At 39.4% G+C, this 16,093-nt stretch overlaps 2 protein-coding genes and 1 long non-coding RNA gene across 3 annotated transcripts; 2 read left to right on the top strand and 1 right to left on the bottom strand.

Moving 5' to 3' along the window:
- The first annotated feature begins 808 nt into the window (after positions 1 to 808).
- Positions 809 to 2,040, top strand: tmem187 (transmembrane protein 187). Its single transcript, XM_008428098.2, has one exon. It carries the CDS (start codon positions 1,006 to 1,008, stop codon positions 1,807 to 1,809), a length of 804 nt encoding a protein of 267 aa, XP_008426320.1. The 5' UTR covers positions 809 to 1,005; the 3' UTR covers positions 1,810 to 2,040.
- Positions 2,041 to 2,401: 361 nt separating this feature from the next.
- LOC103476138 (dnaJ homolog subfamily A member 3, mitochondrial-like) lies at positions 2,402 to 9,779 on the bottom strand. Its single transcript, XM_008428304.2, has 12 exons — positions 9,534 to 9,779; positions 8,242 to 8,378; positions 8,046 to 8,129; positions 7,707 to 7,916; positions 6,322 to 6,474; positions 6,065 to 6,212; positions 5,851 to 5,915; positions 4,736 to 4,864; positions 4,100 to 4,215; positions 3,748 to 3,842; positions 2,880 to 3,011; positions 2,402 to 2,754 (listed from the first exon to the last, which is right to left on the bottom strand). Exons 1-11 carry the CDS (start codon positions 9,736 to 9,738, stop codon positions 2,893 to 2,895), a joined length of 1,461 nt encoding a protein of 486 aa, XP_008426526.1. The 5' UTR covers positions 9,739 to 9,779; the 3' UTR covers positions 2,402 to 2,754; positions 2,880 to 2,892.
- LOC103476096 (uncharacterized) lies at positions 9,695 to 15,757 on the top strand. The gene is made up of 3 exons (XR_535413.2): positions 9,695 to 9,784; positions 12,354 to 12,506; positions 12,619 to 15,757. It is a non-coding gene; the product is annotated as an uncharacterized LOC103476096 (long non-coding RNA).
- The last annotated feature ends 336 nt before the right edge of the window (positions 15,758 to 16,093 follow it).

The raw sequence follows: 16,093 nt of genomic DNA, 5'->3' as shown, positions 1-16,093 counted from the left end.
TCAATTTGAGGTCACAATAGGTCATGTAGACGCACGTTTAAAAAAAAAAAGTGGGTGAAAGTTTGAGCCGTCCATAATAAAACTTACCCATATCTTCTTCCTGCTTTACTTCTAGTCTTATTTGCATAAATAAATCCACTTTGCCTAAATGTTTTCATAAAGCTTAAGTTGTGGCCAAAAGTTTGTGGTCTGTGGTTAAACACATCCAACAGAGAGCTTAAGCTTCTGTCAGCATTCTGGTCAGTGTTGTGAGGATGAATAAAGATGAGTGATTGTTGACTAAATGCTGCCACCTGTTGTCAAGTTTTAATGCTACACTTTCTATTAATTTGTTCGACCTTGCGGAGTTCATGGCTTGATGAGTTTGTCAGCAAACAGGAGATGAAAAACACTGTTAATGTCTGAGTGGTTTGTATCCGAACGCTCAATTTATTATGAGCTTTTTAGGGTATGAAGAAAAAATKAAACATTTCTACATTGTACACAAAATATATTATAACAAATACACATTTATGTTTTATTGTGTGTATTTCTATTCAAATGTTTGCATATTTCTGAACATCTTAGACTCAACATGTAGGTTTTTCTTTTTGAATCATAGAAATTGTTTAGTTCTTTACCATGTTTTACTTTTTATACATTTTCAAATACTTATTTTTATATCCGACTTAGCATTAAGTTTTTGAASAGTTCTTGCATAAATGAAAACGTCCRTATCCTGATTATTATCATTGAGGATTTACTACACATTGTTTTCTMAAGTATAAACGAGAGACTGAAGACRATTTGACTACATTYATTTTTGCAGACTCAATAAATGACAGTGGCGGAGAAAGKGGGCCTGGCAGCACGAGTGAAAAAGCGTCCAATGTAAAACCTCAACTCAAAACACGTGATTTTGAAACCCGGAAATAAACAACGCTCACTTTTGACCCAAAAAGCTTGCTACCTCAGTCTGTGTCCATTTTYYTTCCAGTCGGTTATAACTACGTGTCTACAAGCAGAATGGTGTCGGCTCTGCTTCATGTAACGGTACCGCTCCTATTCTGTGTTGCTTTGGTGAACACGAACCTGTTCAGTGAAGTTGAAGTGGACCTGACTTACGAACATTACGCAGAAAGAAGGGCTGAAAACATGCCTGCGTTGTTGGTAATGCCGTTCAACTGCTTGGTTAACGTGACGTACATCTTCATGGGACTGTACTGGCTGCTCCGGCGCAGAGGCGTTACGGAAACGGAGCAAAGCWGCTACTTGAGACAAGTCTTCGCCCTCATGGCCGTTTTCTACGCACCAGTACAGTGGACGCGCCTGGCGACGCTGCGGCGCGCTCCCGCGGTGCTGGACCAGTGGCTCACCTTGCCCATCTTCGCGTGGGTCCCCGTGTGGATCGATTTCATAGAACGCGCGCCGGGGAAGTGGCGCGTGTCGCACGCGGCTGTGCTCGAGTTGTGCTCCGTCGCCAGTTACGGCTTGTCGCTCGCGCACGAGCGCGGCTTTGAGGTGGCTTTGGGTTGTCACGTCGCGCTGGCGTTGTACAGAGGAGTCCGCGTGCAGGTGGCGCGCGGAGACAGCCGCACCGCGGGCTACCTCCTGCTAGCTGTGCTGTCCTGTGCAGGGTTTGTGGTGCTGAAGCTGCTGGATCACTGGCTCGCTCGGTACCGGGTCTTCCAGAGTCTCACCGGACACTTCTGGTCCAAAGTGTGTGATGTGCTGCAGTTCCAYTACAGTTTCTGCTTCCTGACTGCGTTAACAGACAAGGCGCTGAGGAAAACTGCAGCACAGCAGAAGWGATCAGGAAAATCACTTTAATCGAGGATTGGATCTATATGAACAGCTAACCATCAAATGCAGCTGCAACTTAAATATAGACAAGCTAAAAAAATAACACACATTGTTTTGAGTCATATTTGTGCAAACTCTGATCTRAATATCCAATGATGTGTCCTTAAGTTCAACATTCCTGTAAAACCTTCATGTGGACTACTTCATTAATCCTCAGGAAATCCCAGTTCCTAATAAAAGTTACAATTTGACATCTTGTCCTTGTGTAAGAGTATTCTTTAGCTGTATTAGCATTTCTTTCATATCGCTTTTACTTTGCATGGCATAATATCCTGTGCTGTATTCTTTTCACCCTTTCAGTTTAGAGAGGTAATAATATCACATTTTCCAGCCACATAGTATCATTTTAAAGCACAATCAAGTAAATATATTATAAAAATGCTGGTTTTATCAAATATCACCTAAAAGAAATTTAACTTCATAATCTAGCACCTTGAAATTGGGTCTCTGTCTTTAAGAAGCTCCTACTCTCTCTGAAACTCCRCCTTAGGAAGTCATCACATCGCTCCTCTWTTAACCCTTTACCAATGTGCCATAGAAATAAATGAAAACTTGATGCTTATTAGAATACATTTACATGGTTTATTCTTATCCAGCTTCCAACAGTTATCTCCTTCTTTGCTTGTTGAGTTTTGTTTGGTTGTAATAAACTGCTTCACTGAGACAACAGTGCTGTCTCCACTTTGTTTCAGCAGAACTTGAGTTCCTCAGCCACCCTCTGCCTGTAGTGAAGGGATAGTGGGTGTGAATGAACCCTGTTGGTTCTCCAATCTCAGCTTTAAATATATATCAGTATGTGTGTCTACAGCAACAAACGCCACATGAGCTAGCTTTTCCTTTGCTTTATCTCTCCAGAAAGGGACATGGAGGTCCAGCCAGTAGAAGTAGGCTTGTTTTCTTGCTTCATGCCATCTGCAAAATTAGAATTCAGAGTATAAGAATAAAGCACATTATACTTGAGTCTGTGTAGCTAATGTTAGTTAAAATAATAGTTGTGACATCTGTCAGGAGAATAGTTGGGAGTTTAAATAGCTGACCTGCAGCTGAGTGTTAGCTAAACATTTTCTTTAACTTGGAAAAGAAGCCTCCTTCCTCCTTCTGCTTGTCCTGCATCTCCTCTGATGATGATGTCGACTTTGTAATGGAGTCTGAGGCGCTGCTGCCCCCTCCTGGACAAAGAAGGCATTTTATTACGTGAGAAAATAGTCGTGGCCAAAATGACAGATCTAAACTACACTCTGGCATACTAGAGTCATTTTAGGACAACAAAGGAAAAATACATTTCTGCCAAAAATCTAAAATTAAGATTAATCTCAGAAATTGTCTAGGAAATTTTTTTTTTAAATGTCTGAATTTCAAAAGTCAAATATTTGCTAGAAAAAACGGAGTAATTTCAAGCAAATTTTTGACTGTTCAAACTCAAATTTTCTGAGCTTTTTAAGCAGATGTTCAACTTTTCAAACCCAGACATTTTATAGTTTTTAATATTATGGTTTAATAAAATGCTCAATAAAGCAGATGTGTTTTGGAAAATATAAGTGCTGGAATTACAAGTTGTCACCTTCAAGTCACTGATATGCAAAGTTACAAAGAAAAATTTTAACATGGAAGAAAATTGAATTGGGAAAAAGCTGAAAAGACTTAACTTTTTGTCCAGTTACATCAATATTTTTGACAGAGGCACCATATTATTGTTTAGCTGCTCGGCCAAGTCATCCAAACACTTAACACTTAAAACCCAGTTGTTTATTTAACCCCAGGTGTTTCCTATTTAAATAATGTTGCCTTCCCCTAAAAGAAGGCGTGGCCATGCTTGGATGCTTGAATCATTTTATTTGTCGCCTAAACATAATTTTGGGTTTTAGCTAGCATCGTGGAGCTTTATCTACAATCCGTCTTCCAGACCTGCTGAAGGGTCGACGCCATTGACCGTCCCCTGAACATCCATCTCCTCCTCTGCGTAGCTTAGCAACAAAGACCGCTGCCGTCGAGATAACTTCCTGCGGTAAAAAGGAGACGACAAATTCACTCCGGGACATCTACGAACGCGGACAGGGTGTTGATCCATTTATTCAAATGATCACACAACAGAGATGAAATAGTTCAGCTGTTTTTATTTCCTCAAAACAATAAATTAATAACTGAACCCAAGAAACTTGTGATTAAACAAGAATCAAATAATGAACAATTAGTTCCAAATTTATTTTTACTCGAGATGATTTAGATTTCAACCGAGAGGTAAAAGCGTGGGTCTTACGTTGGCACTTTAATCTTGATGTGAACATAATGATCTCCATAACTGTAGCTGTTCATCCTCCGAATGCCTTTGCCCTGTAAGCGGATCACCTGATCAGCCTGACAGCCAGAAGGGATCTGAGGACACAAAGCAGCAGTTTGTGTGATGAAATACATAACACCAAGCAATTCAACTACAAGTGAAGATATAAATGTAAGTCATAAACAACTTCTGTTGTTCTTTTATTTCATTTTTTTTTATAGCGGTGCACTGATTGTAGTTTTCTGGCCGATCGCCGATCTTTAAAAAACCTGACCTGCCAATTCCGATTTTGACCGATACCAATTCTTTTTTGTCTGAAATGTCACTAAATGTAGCGAGACAGTTGCTGAGTTGGTAACAATGGGGAGATTATTGTAAACTGCAAATGTGCAAACATGACCTGGTGGGCCGATCTGTCAGTCAGACCCGTTTCACAGCAAAGCAGAAGAGGACACTGGCTGATTCTTAGACAGTTGCTGATGTAGAAAAGATAAAAGTAGCGGCCGGTCACTGGACTCCCAAAATTAAGGAGAACAGCACCGATAAATCGGTTAACCCCTGATTTTTTTTACATTTGTAACAAAAAGTTGAGATCCATCTCTGGGGGTTACTCACCCCTATAGTGATGGTGTCATGCAGGCCCCGCGTTGTGGCTGTTCCTCCCAGGACGGCCTGGGCTATGGAGATGAAAGCGTCGGAGTGGATGTCGGTTCCATTCCGTCTAAATACCGAGCTTTTCTGGACCTGCAAGTTTCAAATCCACAAAACATCCAACAGAGATAAAAATTTACCGCTTACGGCTTGATTTTGATACGCGGTAATGTTTGCCTTGACTGTTCTTGTTCATTTATCTTTAAATATAGAATTACTACTTCATGTTCATGACTAAGATTTATTGGGTACTAAGAGTCTACGGCTCAATGAAACCAGATCGAGACAAAAAGATAAGCCATATCCAATAGAATAAATCCTGAAAATCATTATTATTCAACAGTAAAATTTAATAATATACATATTTGCTAACTCGACATGATACCTATGTTTTATTACTTTTGATTAGCTGTTTGCTCATTTGTTTGCAAAGATTATTTATTATGCATTTATCTTTATTTATGTTCAAACCAAGTTGATCTCCTTTAATATTTTGAACACTAAAGGTAAGTTTAGCTTCTTTAAGTCCCCAAAATACAAATGTGACAAAAGAGGACAGTATGTGTGGAAAAAAAAAAAAAACAATCTAGACAGTTTGGTTCACAAATCCTGGATTGTCTGATGAGTTTAAATACTCATAAATAATCCCATTCAGATTTTTCAATTTCTGTACCTTTTTTGCCTTAAAAAAAATTATAAATAATTGATTTTGTGGCTTTAAAAATATCTGCACTTATGTATGACGGTAAACGCGACTTTTTGTTACTTTCCACATCAATCACAGACTTGATGTCACTTAAGGTTGATGCAGCAGTGTAGTAGAAATCAGAAATACTGCCACCTGCAGGTGGGAGTTGGTCACTTAAAGCCAACGGCTTTGGCTATTTTTGCGAAATATTTGTGATAAATTCACAATTACGCATTAGCGCGAAAAACAAAAGCTTAGATTTTGTATGAATTTCCATTATTGGGAATTACTAAAAAAAAAACTTGAGAGATTGCTTAAAGCAAATAAATAATCTATTTAAAAATAAGAACTTATAACATTGCTTTACTGCATTTCAACTTTTAATACTTACCCTAAATGTAATAAGGATTTCTTTTGACCCTACAGCCAAGCGCACTGTCTGACCATTTTCCACACCTGCAAAAAAAATTAAAATAAGGGCTTCAATATTAACCCAGTCGAGACAAGACGAGTTCAACAGCAGTCAAGATTTTGAATACAACCAACTTTAGAAGCAGCTTATGCAGATTTTTACACTTATCCCTCTTCAGAATGTGAGAACCCACCTGCCGGCACCGGCACCGTCACACTCTGCTTCTTCTTGGTTTGGCCCGACCCTCGACACAGCGCGCAGGGCGTGATGATGATGGTCCCCTTCCCGCCGCACCGTCGACACGTGCTGCGCATCATGAAGGGTCCGGTGTTGACCGACTCCTGCGGGGAGGGAGACGGATGGAAATACTCTGACTCCATGTGTAAAGAACGAATTCCTCGCTGCAGATCCGATCCGAGGAGACGGAGAGAGAACGGGTGTGAAACGAACCACTCCAGAGCCGTTGCAGTAGCCGCACTGAGACACCCGGGTGCCCGGCTCGTTGCCCCTGCCGCCACATCGAGGGCAGTCCTCGTCGAGGTTCACGCTCAGCTGCTTACTCGCCCCCTTCGCTGCCTCGGAAAACGTGAGGTCCATCATATACTGCGGAGGAAAACAGTGCGTGATGAACGTAATTCGGTATAAAGTGCATTGAATAACATGCTCCAAGTACATGAATCAATGTTTCAAAACGTGTTTCAAAAAAGGATTTCCAAGTTTGAGTTAGAAGTCATTATAAAACCCACAAGTTAATTAGCATACATTTTCTAACTCAAACTTAAAAAACACTTTTTGTTAAAATACTTAAAAGTTCAGCTGTCCTGGAAGGTTTTTGATGGTTTCTGCTCATTTACATATTTTAGCAAAAGCTGTAGCATGAATTAAAGGGACAGTATTATGTGTTTTCCAGTTATTTTACAGCATAATCAGGTAGCTATGTTGCCTTCAGTTGCTATATAAATGCTGCATATATCAAATATGACTTGGAAGAAATTTTAAGTCATATTTGAAATTAGGCCTCTGACTCTTTAAGAAACTCCTGGTCTTTCTGAAACTCCGCCATCAGGAACACGGCTCCTCTATTAACACTTTAACAACATTTTTACCAGCATTGCTCTGAGAAGTATCTCCTATGATGAGCTCAGCAGACACTCAGATCCACCAGGTGTTTGCTAACTGCTGCTGGCTAGTCTGGAGGAGTTCAGCAGGAGAAGGGCTGCTCACTGAGACAGAAGCTCGGAAACTGCAGCTCCAAGGAGGAGCTTCGTCCTCGAAGGCGGAGCTAGGTCCACCCAGGCGTTTTGCACAGCTGACTGGTTGCCAGGGGAGATTAAAGGATTTCTCAAAGAGGCATAAAAGAATCCAGGTATGTTTTTGATGAGGGAATAATATTATGACATGAAGTAAAACTCAAAACAGTCGATTTTGCATGATGCTGCTCCTTTAAATCTGAAAAAAATACTCTTTGTGTTTTACAACAAACTCCCATTTTCCTCATGTCTGGATTACAGTACGATTGCAAAAAAGATGCCTCTTCTTTCAAAAAGAAGAAGAAAAAAAAAACTATTGAAATCTCCCACATATTGGAGAATGTCCTGCAGGTGTAAGCTTGTACTTTTGCCAAAAAAAAAAACACAAAAAAATGTATTTAAAAACAATGAAATTATCAAAAGTTTCGGATCCCAACCAGTTTTGTCCCAGAACTATCAGCGGCTAATTTCTCAGCAGCACAGTGAGTAAATCCAAAAACAAAATGGCTTCCCCAGCGGTAAGCCTGTCGCAATAAGCAACTAATCAAAGTTAAATGAAAATGAGCTCGATAACTCCAGCATTACCTCAGGACGCTGGTCGAACATGTTGTTGAAGTCTCCAAAGCCCATGCCCCCCGTAAACTCTCCAAAGATCTTCCTAAAGAGCTCTTCAGGGTCTATGGTGCCCCCACCCGCCCGGTAGTACTGCTGCTGGCCCGCTCCGGTTCGGTTCGGGTCGAAGCCCGCAACTCCATATGTATCGTACTGTTTCCTCTTCACCTCATCGCTCAGCACCTACAGAAAACAAATCAGTTAGCTAAGCTGAACCACAATATTGACAGAATTACTGAATTTCAAAACTAATTCACCAACACTTCTGAGTCACAGGACAAAAACAACAACAAAAAAAACACAGTTTTGTACCTCATAGGCTTCAGCCAGCTTTGCAAACTTCTCTTTTGCCTCTGGGTCATCTGGGTTTGTGTCTGGATGGTACTTTTTAGCCAACTGGACGAAGCAAACACACACACACACACACACATCCAAAACATTTAAATGTGTTAAGATTATAAATAAAAGTCAGTTCTGGGTTGAAGAAACATCTGAATGTGTCTTGGACCTGATAGTAAGCCTTCTTGATCTCTTTCTGTGAAGCAGTGCGAGCGACACCCAGGGTCTCATAGAAGTCCTGTTTGTTTGGGAGTCTGCAGCTGGAGTGGAAGGAGTGGCAGGTGACGGCATGGGGGCATTTCACGCCTGTAGGGAAAAGGAAAAAAAAGGATTAAACATTATAAAGCTGATGGAAATGTGTGTCATTCTGCAAACTGACCAAAACATAGTGTGTCTATACTTTATACACAAATCCATGACAGTGACATGGCCACTCCCAAGAACAGAAGTCACTCAATAACCATTTAACATAACTCCAAATTAAGTTCTTGTATGCAAGTGAATTTAATTCACTTAAATGCAGGGTTTCCCTCAGTGTATTATAAGCCTGGTGGGGACACAAGTAAAGCCTGGTGGGCCACCAGGCTTTACTTGTGCCCCTACCAGGCTTAGTGAAGCTTATTTATTAAAGCTTTTTTTTTTTTCCAATGTTTGCATTTTTAAGGACTTTATAATTGGTGTTCTTCAAATCTTCCAAAAACACATAATTATGAAGTAATATTTTCAAATTTTTTTACTCAAAAACACAGCAGGCTGCTGGATGAATGAGTGCTGAGCGGCCCAACCATCGGGATTAGCAATGGTTATCCCGATGGTTGGGGATAACCATTGCTAATCCCGATGATTATCCCCAACCATCGGGATATGGTTGGGGATAACCATATCCCGATGGTATGCAAGATTTCCTTGCATACATTGCAAGGAAATCTTGCAATGTATGGCAGAAATGTTACTGACCATAATTTACACAATGATTTAGGCACTTTTACAGCAGCTTTTCTTCTTGTTTCTGCTTGTTATATGCATTTTTATTCTGCCACAGCAAATGGTTTCATGCAAATAAGTGATATTGTCAGACACAATGTCATAGCAAAATGCCCTCCAATGTCCTGGAGGATGTTTTGTTTATCCCAATACAGCTATTTTGATTACAAATTAAGCAACAGTACGTTTATAATCCGCTTTGTAACACCCCAGAAGAATTAGACGACCCCCAGAGTAAACCCTTTAGTTATTTTATCTATCTCCAAAACTTTTGCAACAGGAGTTGCATCATCCAAACACCAAGGTTAGCTAACCTTACAAAAGCAGCTGAGCACTACTTAGCATTTTAGACCCAAACCAGCTGGATGTTACAGCAGCCCGCGGGCTTTATGAACCACAGAAGACGCGCTGCTGTGCTGTTAGACTCTCTCTCTCTCTCTCTCACTATTTTGTTTGGAGTTAGATAACTCCTCTCACCTGACAGAGCCCTCAATGTCACCACGCTACGGGGAGCCCAGGAGCTCAGGCTGACCGCTATCCGTCCCCGGTGAGGGTGCAAGACTGCCGGGTGCAGAGCCTTTCCATGTCTGCTTGGGACAACGAGGAGGAGCCCGGAGAAAGGTCCAGGTGAAGCAGAAGCTCCCAACAAGCGTGTTGACAGCCGGCTAGCGGAGCACGCCATTTTTGTCGTCACTACCGCTGTTGGTTAGCAGGAGAGCGCATGCGTGGTAGGTTGAAACGGAAATTGCCTTTCAAAATTAGATATTTTAAAATTAAATTGAACTAAATGTAGTTTTAAAAAAAGCCCACTTAGAAAGTCCACCGAGTTTTATTATGAATATATTGTTGTCAGGAAATGTTTAAACGTAACTGTTGTAGTATTAGTACAATTATTGATGACATTGAGGTCAAATCAGATGTAAAGACCGTCACCTGATTTATTAAAAATGTTTCTCTTCAAATGGATTTTGCTTGTATAGTTGACTTCCGTGAAAACCTTTAATTTATGATTAGATAAATTAGATCTAAATTAGATCATAAATTAGATATGATTAGAGCGAATCGCTTAGCAAAAGTTAATAATAACAATAATAATTAATAATATCTCCCTTGGGGATTAATAACATATATTTGAATTTGAAACAATTGTTCTTTTTTTCTTTGTCGAGGGAGCAAACATGAATCATTCCCGAATGGATCAAGTTTTATATTTTTAAAAAAGTATCCAGCGCTTCTTCTTCTAAACGCTAGATGGCAATATTGAGCTGACAGGGGCTTAGAATAAAAGACTACTGCGTCGAGCAGATAATGGTCCTGCTTTTGCTGCAGCGTCAAAGAGAACCGACAGTTATGGGCTTTTTATTGTGAAGATTTAACTTTTTTTTCAAAAAAGCGAGTTGGAAATTGTGCATCAGGAAAATTTCCAGCTCCATACTGTAGAATAAAATTTGAGAAATAAACAATGTTATGTTATCTAATGTTTAAGATAATGTTTCATGTTTAAAAATGTCTGTTATTGAGTGCTTCTTTTTAATAAACCTGTATTATGTGTTTGATATAGAAAAAGGGAAACAAAGTTAAATGATGTCAATTCAAGTTTATAGTCTAATGGTCAACAGAAATCCTTAATCTGTTCAGGAAAAAAATATCACTGAAAGTAGGTTAATTCACAGATTGAGTCATGCATTTCGCTTAAATATTTATGCTAAAATCTTTTTAGGGTGGTAATTTTGTATTAAAACTAACTTTCCAGCAGAAAAAAACATAGAATGGGGGTTAATCAGGGAATGGATTTCTGAGGCATTCCTGCTCTATAGTGTTTACTTAACAACACCAGCGAAAGACAGCCAGTCATTTGATGTGTCAGGTGGTTGAGATCTTAGAAAAAACAAGAAAAGAAAAAAGATCAAAGCTGTCATATGTCTGGACATTTTACAAGAAAGTGTTGATTGGATGTTAGTATGCCTCACTCAACTCTGTTTTTGTCTCTTCTTGCCTCGTGTCTTCTTTCCCATCAGTCCCAGCCGTCTTCAAAACAAACTCCAAAATAGCATCCAACTTGTGTGAGTCTAAGTGTAAGAGTAAATATAGTATATAATCATCCATCCATTGTTTATACCCACTTAGGGTTCAGACAACATGCTAGTGGATCGCCTGTCCATCACAGGAATATGCAAGAACATGAAGGACAATCATCCAACCATCCAACTAATCAGCCAGCCAGTCAACCAACACATTCACTCTTAAGAAAAACAAGCAAACCCTAACAGTCATGTTTTTGGACTGCAGAAGGAAGCTGGAGTCCCTGGAGTTAACCCACACACGCACAGGGAGAACACTCAACCTCCATGTAAAAAAGCTCCAGACTCTAATCTAAAGTTAAAGGTTAGACCCCAGGGCTTTCATTCTGCAAGGCAACAGTGCTGCCAACTGCTCTACTATGAAGATCCTTGGTATGTAGAATAGACCAGACTAGACTACAATGCCCTGTATTGTCTTTCAGTGGCAAAATTCAAATGTACCAGCAGCCAGTGGATATTCTCACTGAGTAAAATATAACAAAATCAAAATACTGACCAGTTATTAAGAAATGCTCATCTGAGTGGGATCAGCAACAAATTCTCGCTTTCTAGCTTTTTAAAATCTGAAACTGTGTAGGTGGAAGGTCTGAGGTCAAGTGAGCTGATGAAGAGGTCGAGTCAAGGTCACACTCCCACTTCTCCAGCTTAACACGATTAACACATTTAAACATTCAAAGACACATTGTTTTGTTTTAAAGCAGCTTATGTCATGCTGGCTGCTGCCTTTAGTGTGTTGGGGTTGAGGCTCATTATGCCAGAACCACTGTCAAACACCAACACAGCTCCTTTATATCATGGGCTAAAATAGAACATGTTTTTATCATGAACCAGTGTTTCCTACATTTTGGAGCAAGATTTAAAAAAAAAAAAAATCACGATTCTAAGAAATAGTGGAATGCAAATTAGTAAATAACAGGAATGACTGCTAACAGGTTAATAAAATAATTGCTAAAAATGAATTAATCTTTAATTGCAGAAATACAGCCACATGCAAATTTGGGTATTTAAAAAACAAACACCCAAAATAAATTAAGAAAAATAATAAAAATCTCTCCGTCTCTTTTGTGTATAGGTACGTTAACATAAACTGTGTACAGAAATACCTCAAATATATTTACAACCGTAACTTCAGTTCTTACATCAATCATATAAAAAGTACAGCATAAAATTGAGCCAGTGCATCTTTTACATGTAACATTCTGTGTTATTTCAACAGATTCATGACGCTATCCACTCCAACAAGACTCCTCCAGCTTTTGGGTAGCCAGTGAACCCACAGCATTTCAGATCTTTCACCATAAAATCCTGTTATCAAACCTTCTGTGACAAGTCAGCTGAAACAAAATTTCCACATTCTGGTCAATTTCAAGTAAAGTGCTTCAGTTACTCACATTTTTTATCAGTATTTTGAAGGAATACCACTGCGTATAGTACAACTACGATCTTGTAAAATGTTTTTATCTCAAGATATTTTTTCCCAGGGGAACCAATAGTGTCGGAGGGGCCTGCGGGTGCAGCATTTAAACCTTGGTCACAGAGTCACAAGTTTCCCCACTGATGTGGATCGCACTTAGCCCCACAGCCACCGTGACATGTCACAAATAAGTATCAAAAGAAGACGGGAACACGTGCTTTCTTTTAATCTCCATTGAGCCGCTTTTGTGCGCTCACGCCCATGTGACAACAACGGAGTCGTCTCACAGACCAGTGGAAAACGAACGTCTCGCCTTCAGAGGCACACAGAGCTGGTGATGCAGCTCCGGGGCAAAGCACGTATATCACCAGTGAGAGGGAGCAAAATGTCAAACCATGTCCAGCGTGACACTCTGCACTCCTCTCTGTTGTGGAGATGATCTGCCTGTTATGGTAACAGGCTGAGCTACTGTGTTACTGAACGCTCTCTCAGAATCACTGCAGTCAGTGTGTCGTGTGGGCCTCCGCACATCAAACGCAAAATATGACCAAGTTATTTTTATTTTTTTGTTTTTTTGGTCTGGTTTCTAGTGCAAAATGTTTTAGTACACTTGAAATAAGACAAAACTGACGTACAAGTGACATTTCAGCGAGATACAGGGGCTTGTTTAAAGTCAATAATTCTTTAATACTGATGAAAACGTTCTAGTTTCACTGGCAGATCATTTAATTCATCATATGGAAAAATAAGTCAATTTACCTGTCAGTGGAAGCAGTAGTCTTTCAGCAATATTAAGGAATTAGTGACTTAATACAAGCTCATATATTGAGCTGAAAAGTCATTTTAACTTTGTCTTATTTCAAGTGTACTTGGATATTTGCACAAGAAAATAGACTTTTTGTAAGATTTTGTATTGTTGCAGTGAAGGGATGGATGGTTTGAGGAATGCTGGGAAATTAACAGGGAAAACATTTCATATAAATTAATTTTACATGTTTTTCATAAAAAATCAATACTAATAAGGCAGATGTAGCTTAGATTTGCATGAGCTTTGACCTGAGAAAATGTTTTTGTAAAAAAAAMAAAAAAAATTCCATTCTTTTTTTTTGAGCTCAACAAACACTTCTAGCTGGGTCAGTGAAATTTCCTGTTAAAAAGTGACAGTAAACTGACATCAGTGTATTTTGGGATAAGTGATAAAATAAAATAAACCTTAGCAGATACAAAAGAAGTTCTATGAAACTGACATGGTCTCCTTTTTCAAACCCTTAAAGTTATGTTTCATAGTTTTTCTCATTCCTTCATTGAAACAGTGGATTTTCTTTGTTGTATCTTAACCCAGTCCACTCTGTATGAAATGACATTGCTTCCCATCAGAATTACTTTCTTCCTAGCTGCATGTAGGTGGTCCGGTTTCTAATTAGATAAGGAATTTCCTATGATGAGTCACCTCACTATGGGAATACTGGGAATGCACGACGACCAATCAGATGGTTTTCATTTGGTCATACAAGCCTAGGATGTGGTGATATTCAAACACAGATGATGTCATGTGTTGAACCATAAAGCAGAATCCTGACATGCGGACGATAACACATGTAAGAGCTGAGAAGGTTTTAGGTGCTACGAAGCAGCTTCAGATAACTCTAGAAGAACCGTAAGGACGAAGTGCTGTTTAAACGACTCAAGCTGTTACGGCAGAAATAACTCTGTAGGTGTTGTTTCCCCCAAACGTGTGTGTCTCGGTTTAAACCAATTGGCGGTTTTCAACAAAGGACATATTGACACTTACCCAGGGTAGCATTAGAAAGAGAGAGGGAGGCAAGAACACGGCACAAACAAAAACTTTATCTGTCAAAACTAGTATATGTCAACCCATAAACTAGTTTTTTTTTCTATTTTAAACCATGGTCAGTCAGTCAGTCATCACGTGTGTTTGCATGTCTACGTGTACAAGCTCAAAATTTCACTTGCATGATTTGTGTCTGTTGCTTTCCAAGAAGAGGGGATCAACTGTCGCCAAATCACTGAAGTTTGATATGAAATCAACAGAGATTGTGCGACACCACCTTCCATGTCCCAAGTTCTAAGGACACCATAAGCTCTTTGTGCAGGGATACATTTATGGTTTTTTCCCTGATCCACAATCTCTGATTGCTTTCTGCATTTTGGTTTTCAGGAGGCAGCACTATTCTTGGCTTTGGAGTCCATGTGCAGTGAGGCACAAGTTATCTAGTCGCTGTCTTCTGTTTTTGTAGCAACTTACCGCTACATTTAGCAATGCTAATCCAAGAAAGTTCAAAGAAACCTCAGTTTCCTGGTTTGGTTTTCTGCTAATGAAGCTCATCTGGTTCAAGGTTTTAACTATTGTGTGTCCAGAGTTGGTATTTGTTATGTTTGGTGGTGTTGAAGTCAGGCCACAAAAGCTGATGCTAAGATACACAGAAAGAACACTAATCTGAGAAAATACGTCCAACACGCAAGAGAATACGTTAACTAACTGGTCAGATCAAGTAATAAAACAACAACCGTTGGTCCTCAAATCCAGTCCTCGAGGTTTGGTGTCCTGAAACCTTTAGCTGCGACCCTGGTCCAACAATTTGCCGCCTTTCTCTCATCTCAAACCAATCTTCCCTTTCTTCTCTGATATCAAAAGGGACATTTTTATGTCGTCACTGTGGATATTTCCACTTCCCTTAACCTGAGAGACGGCTGTACATTAAAATCCCAACACACACCTCTTTCAGTTTAATTGTGTTGTCATTTGCCAGACTTTATCCTACCATAAATCCGAGCTCTGAAACCCTAAATGGCCCGCAGACATTTTGTGGTTGATCGCTTAAGGAATTTGCAAGTTTGTTTTTGTCTAATGTCAGGTTTTCCGCGGTTAGTCGTTCCGCTGTTCCTACAGCGGGGAAGCATTTCTGGCTGACAGGGGCGTGTGATTAGCCGAGCACATTGTGTTTTGTTTACATTTTCCATATTTGTGATACATGCCAGTGTACCTTGATGTGTTGAAGAGATGTGTATAGACTATAAAACCATGAATGAGACCACCCACTCAGATCCACTGTTTGCTGGTTTGTTCCCAGGCTTCCTCCTACACAGCAGGCCAAGCCTCCCCAGGACACTTATGATCTTTCCATCTGGACTCTATCTGCAAAAAAAAAAAAGGACGAAAATAGTTTTCTTTAGCTGTTTTTATAGAAACTTAAAAAAAAAATTGTTATTGATTCTGTTGAGTAACTATATTGTCAATTCAGGAAAAGCTTCTTTTTTATCTCCATTCTGCTTATATCTTGTGTGATTTTATTAATTGAGCTGCAGCATTTTCACTCTGAAAATCTATAATTTGACATGATCAATTGATTAAATCTTTATCATATTGACAAGAACAAAAAAAAAGTTATTAATTTGTCTACTGACCTTCTATGAAGTAACTTTAGAAGGGAATTATTTATATTGGGTTTAATTTGAGGTTTTCAGACTAAATAATGATGAATATTAATGCATCCTGCACTTTATATTTGTCCAACAATTTG

Source organism: Poecilia reticulata, linkage group LG1 (genome assembly GCF_000633615.1).
Source record: "Poecilia reticulata strain Guanapo linkage group LG1, Guppy_female_1.0+MT, whole genome shotgun sequence".
NCBI classification, from domain to species: Eukaryota; Metazoa; Chordata; class Actinopteri; order Cyprinodontiformes; family Poeciliidae; genus Poecilia; species Poecilia reticulata.
This window is presented reverse-complemented; position numbering and strand designations above follow the sequence as displayed.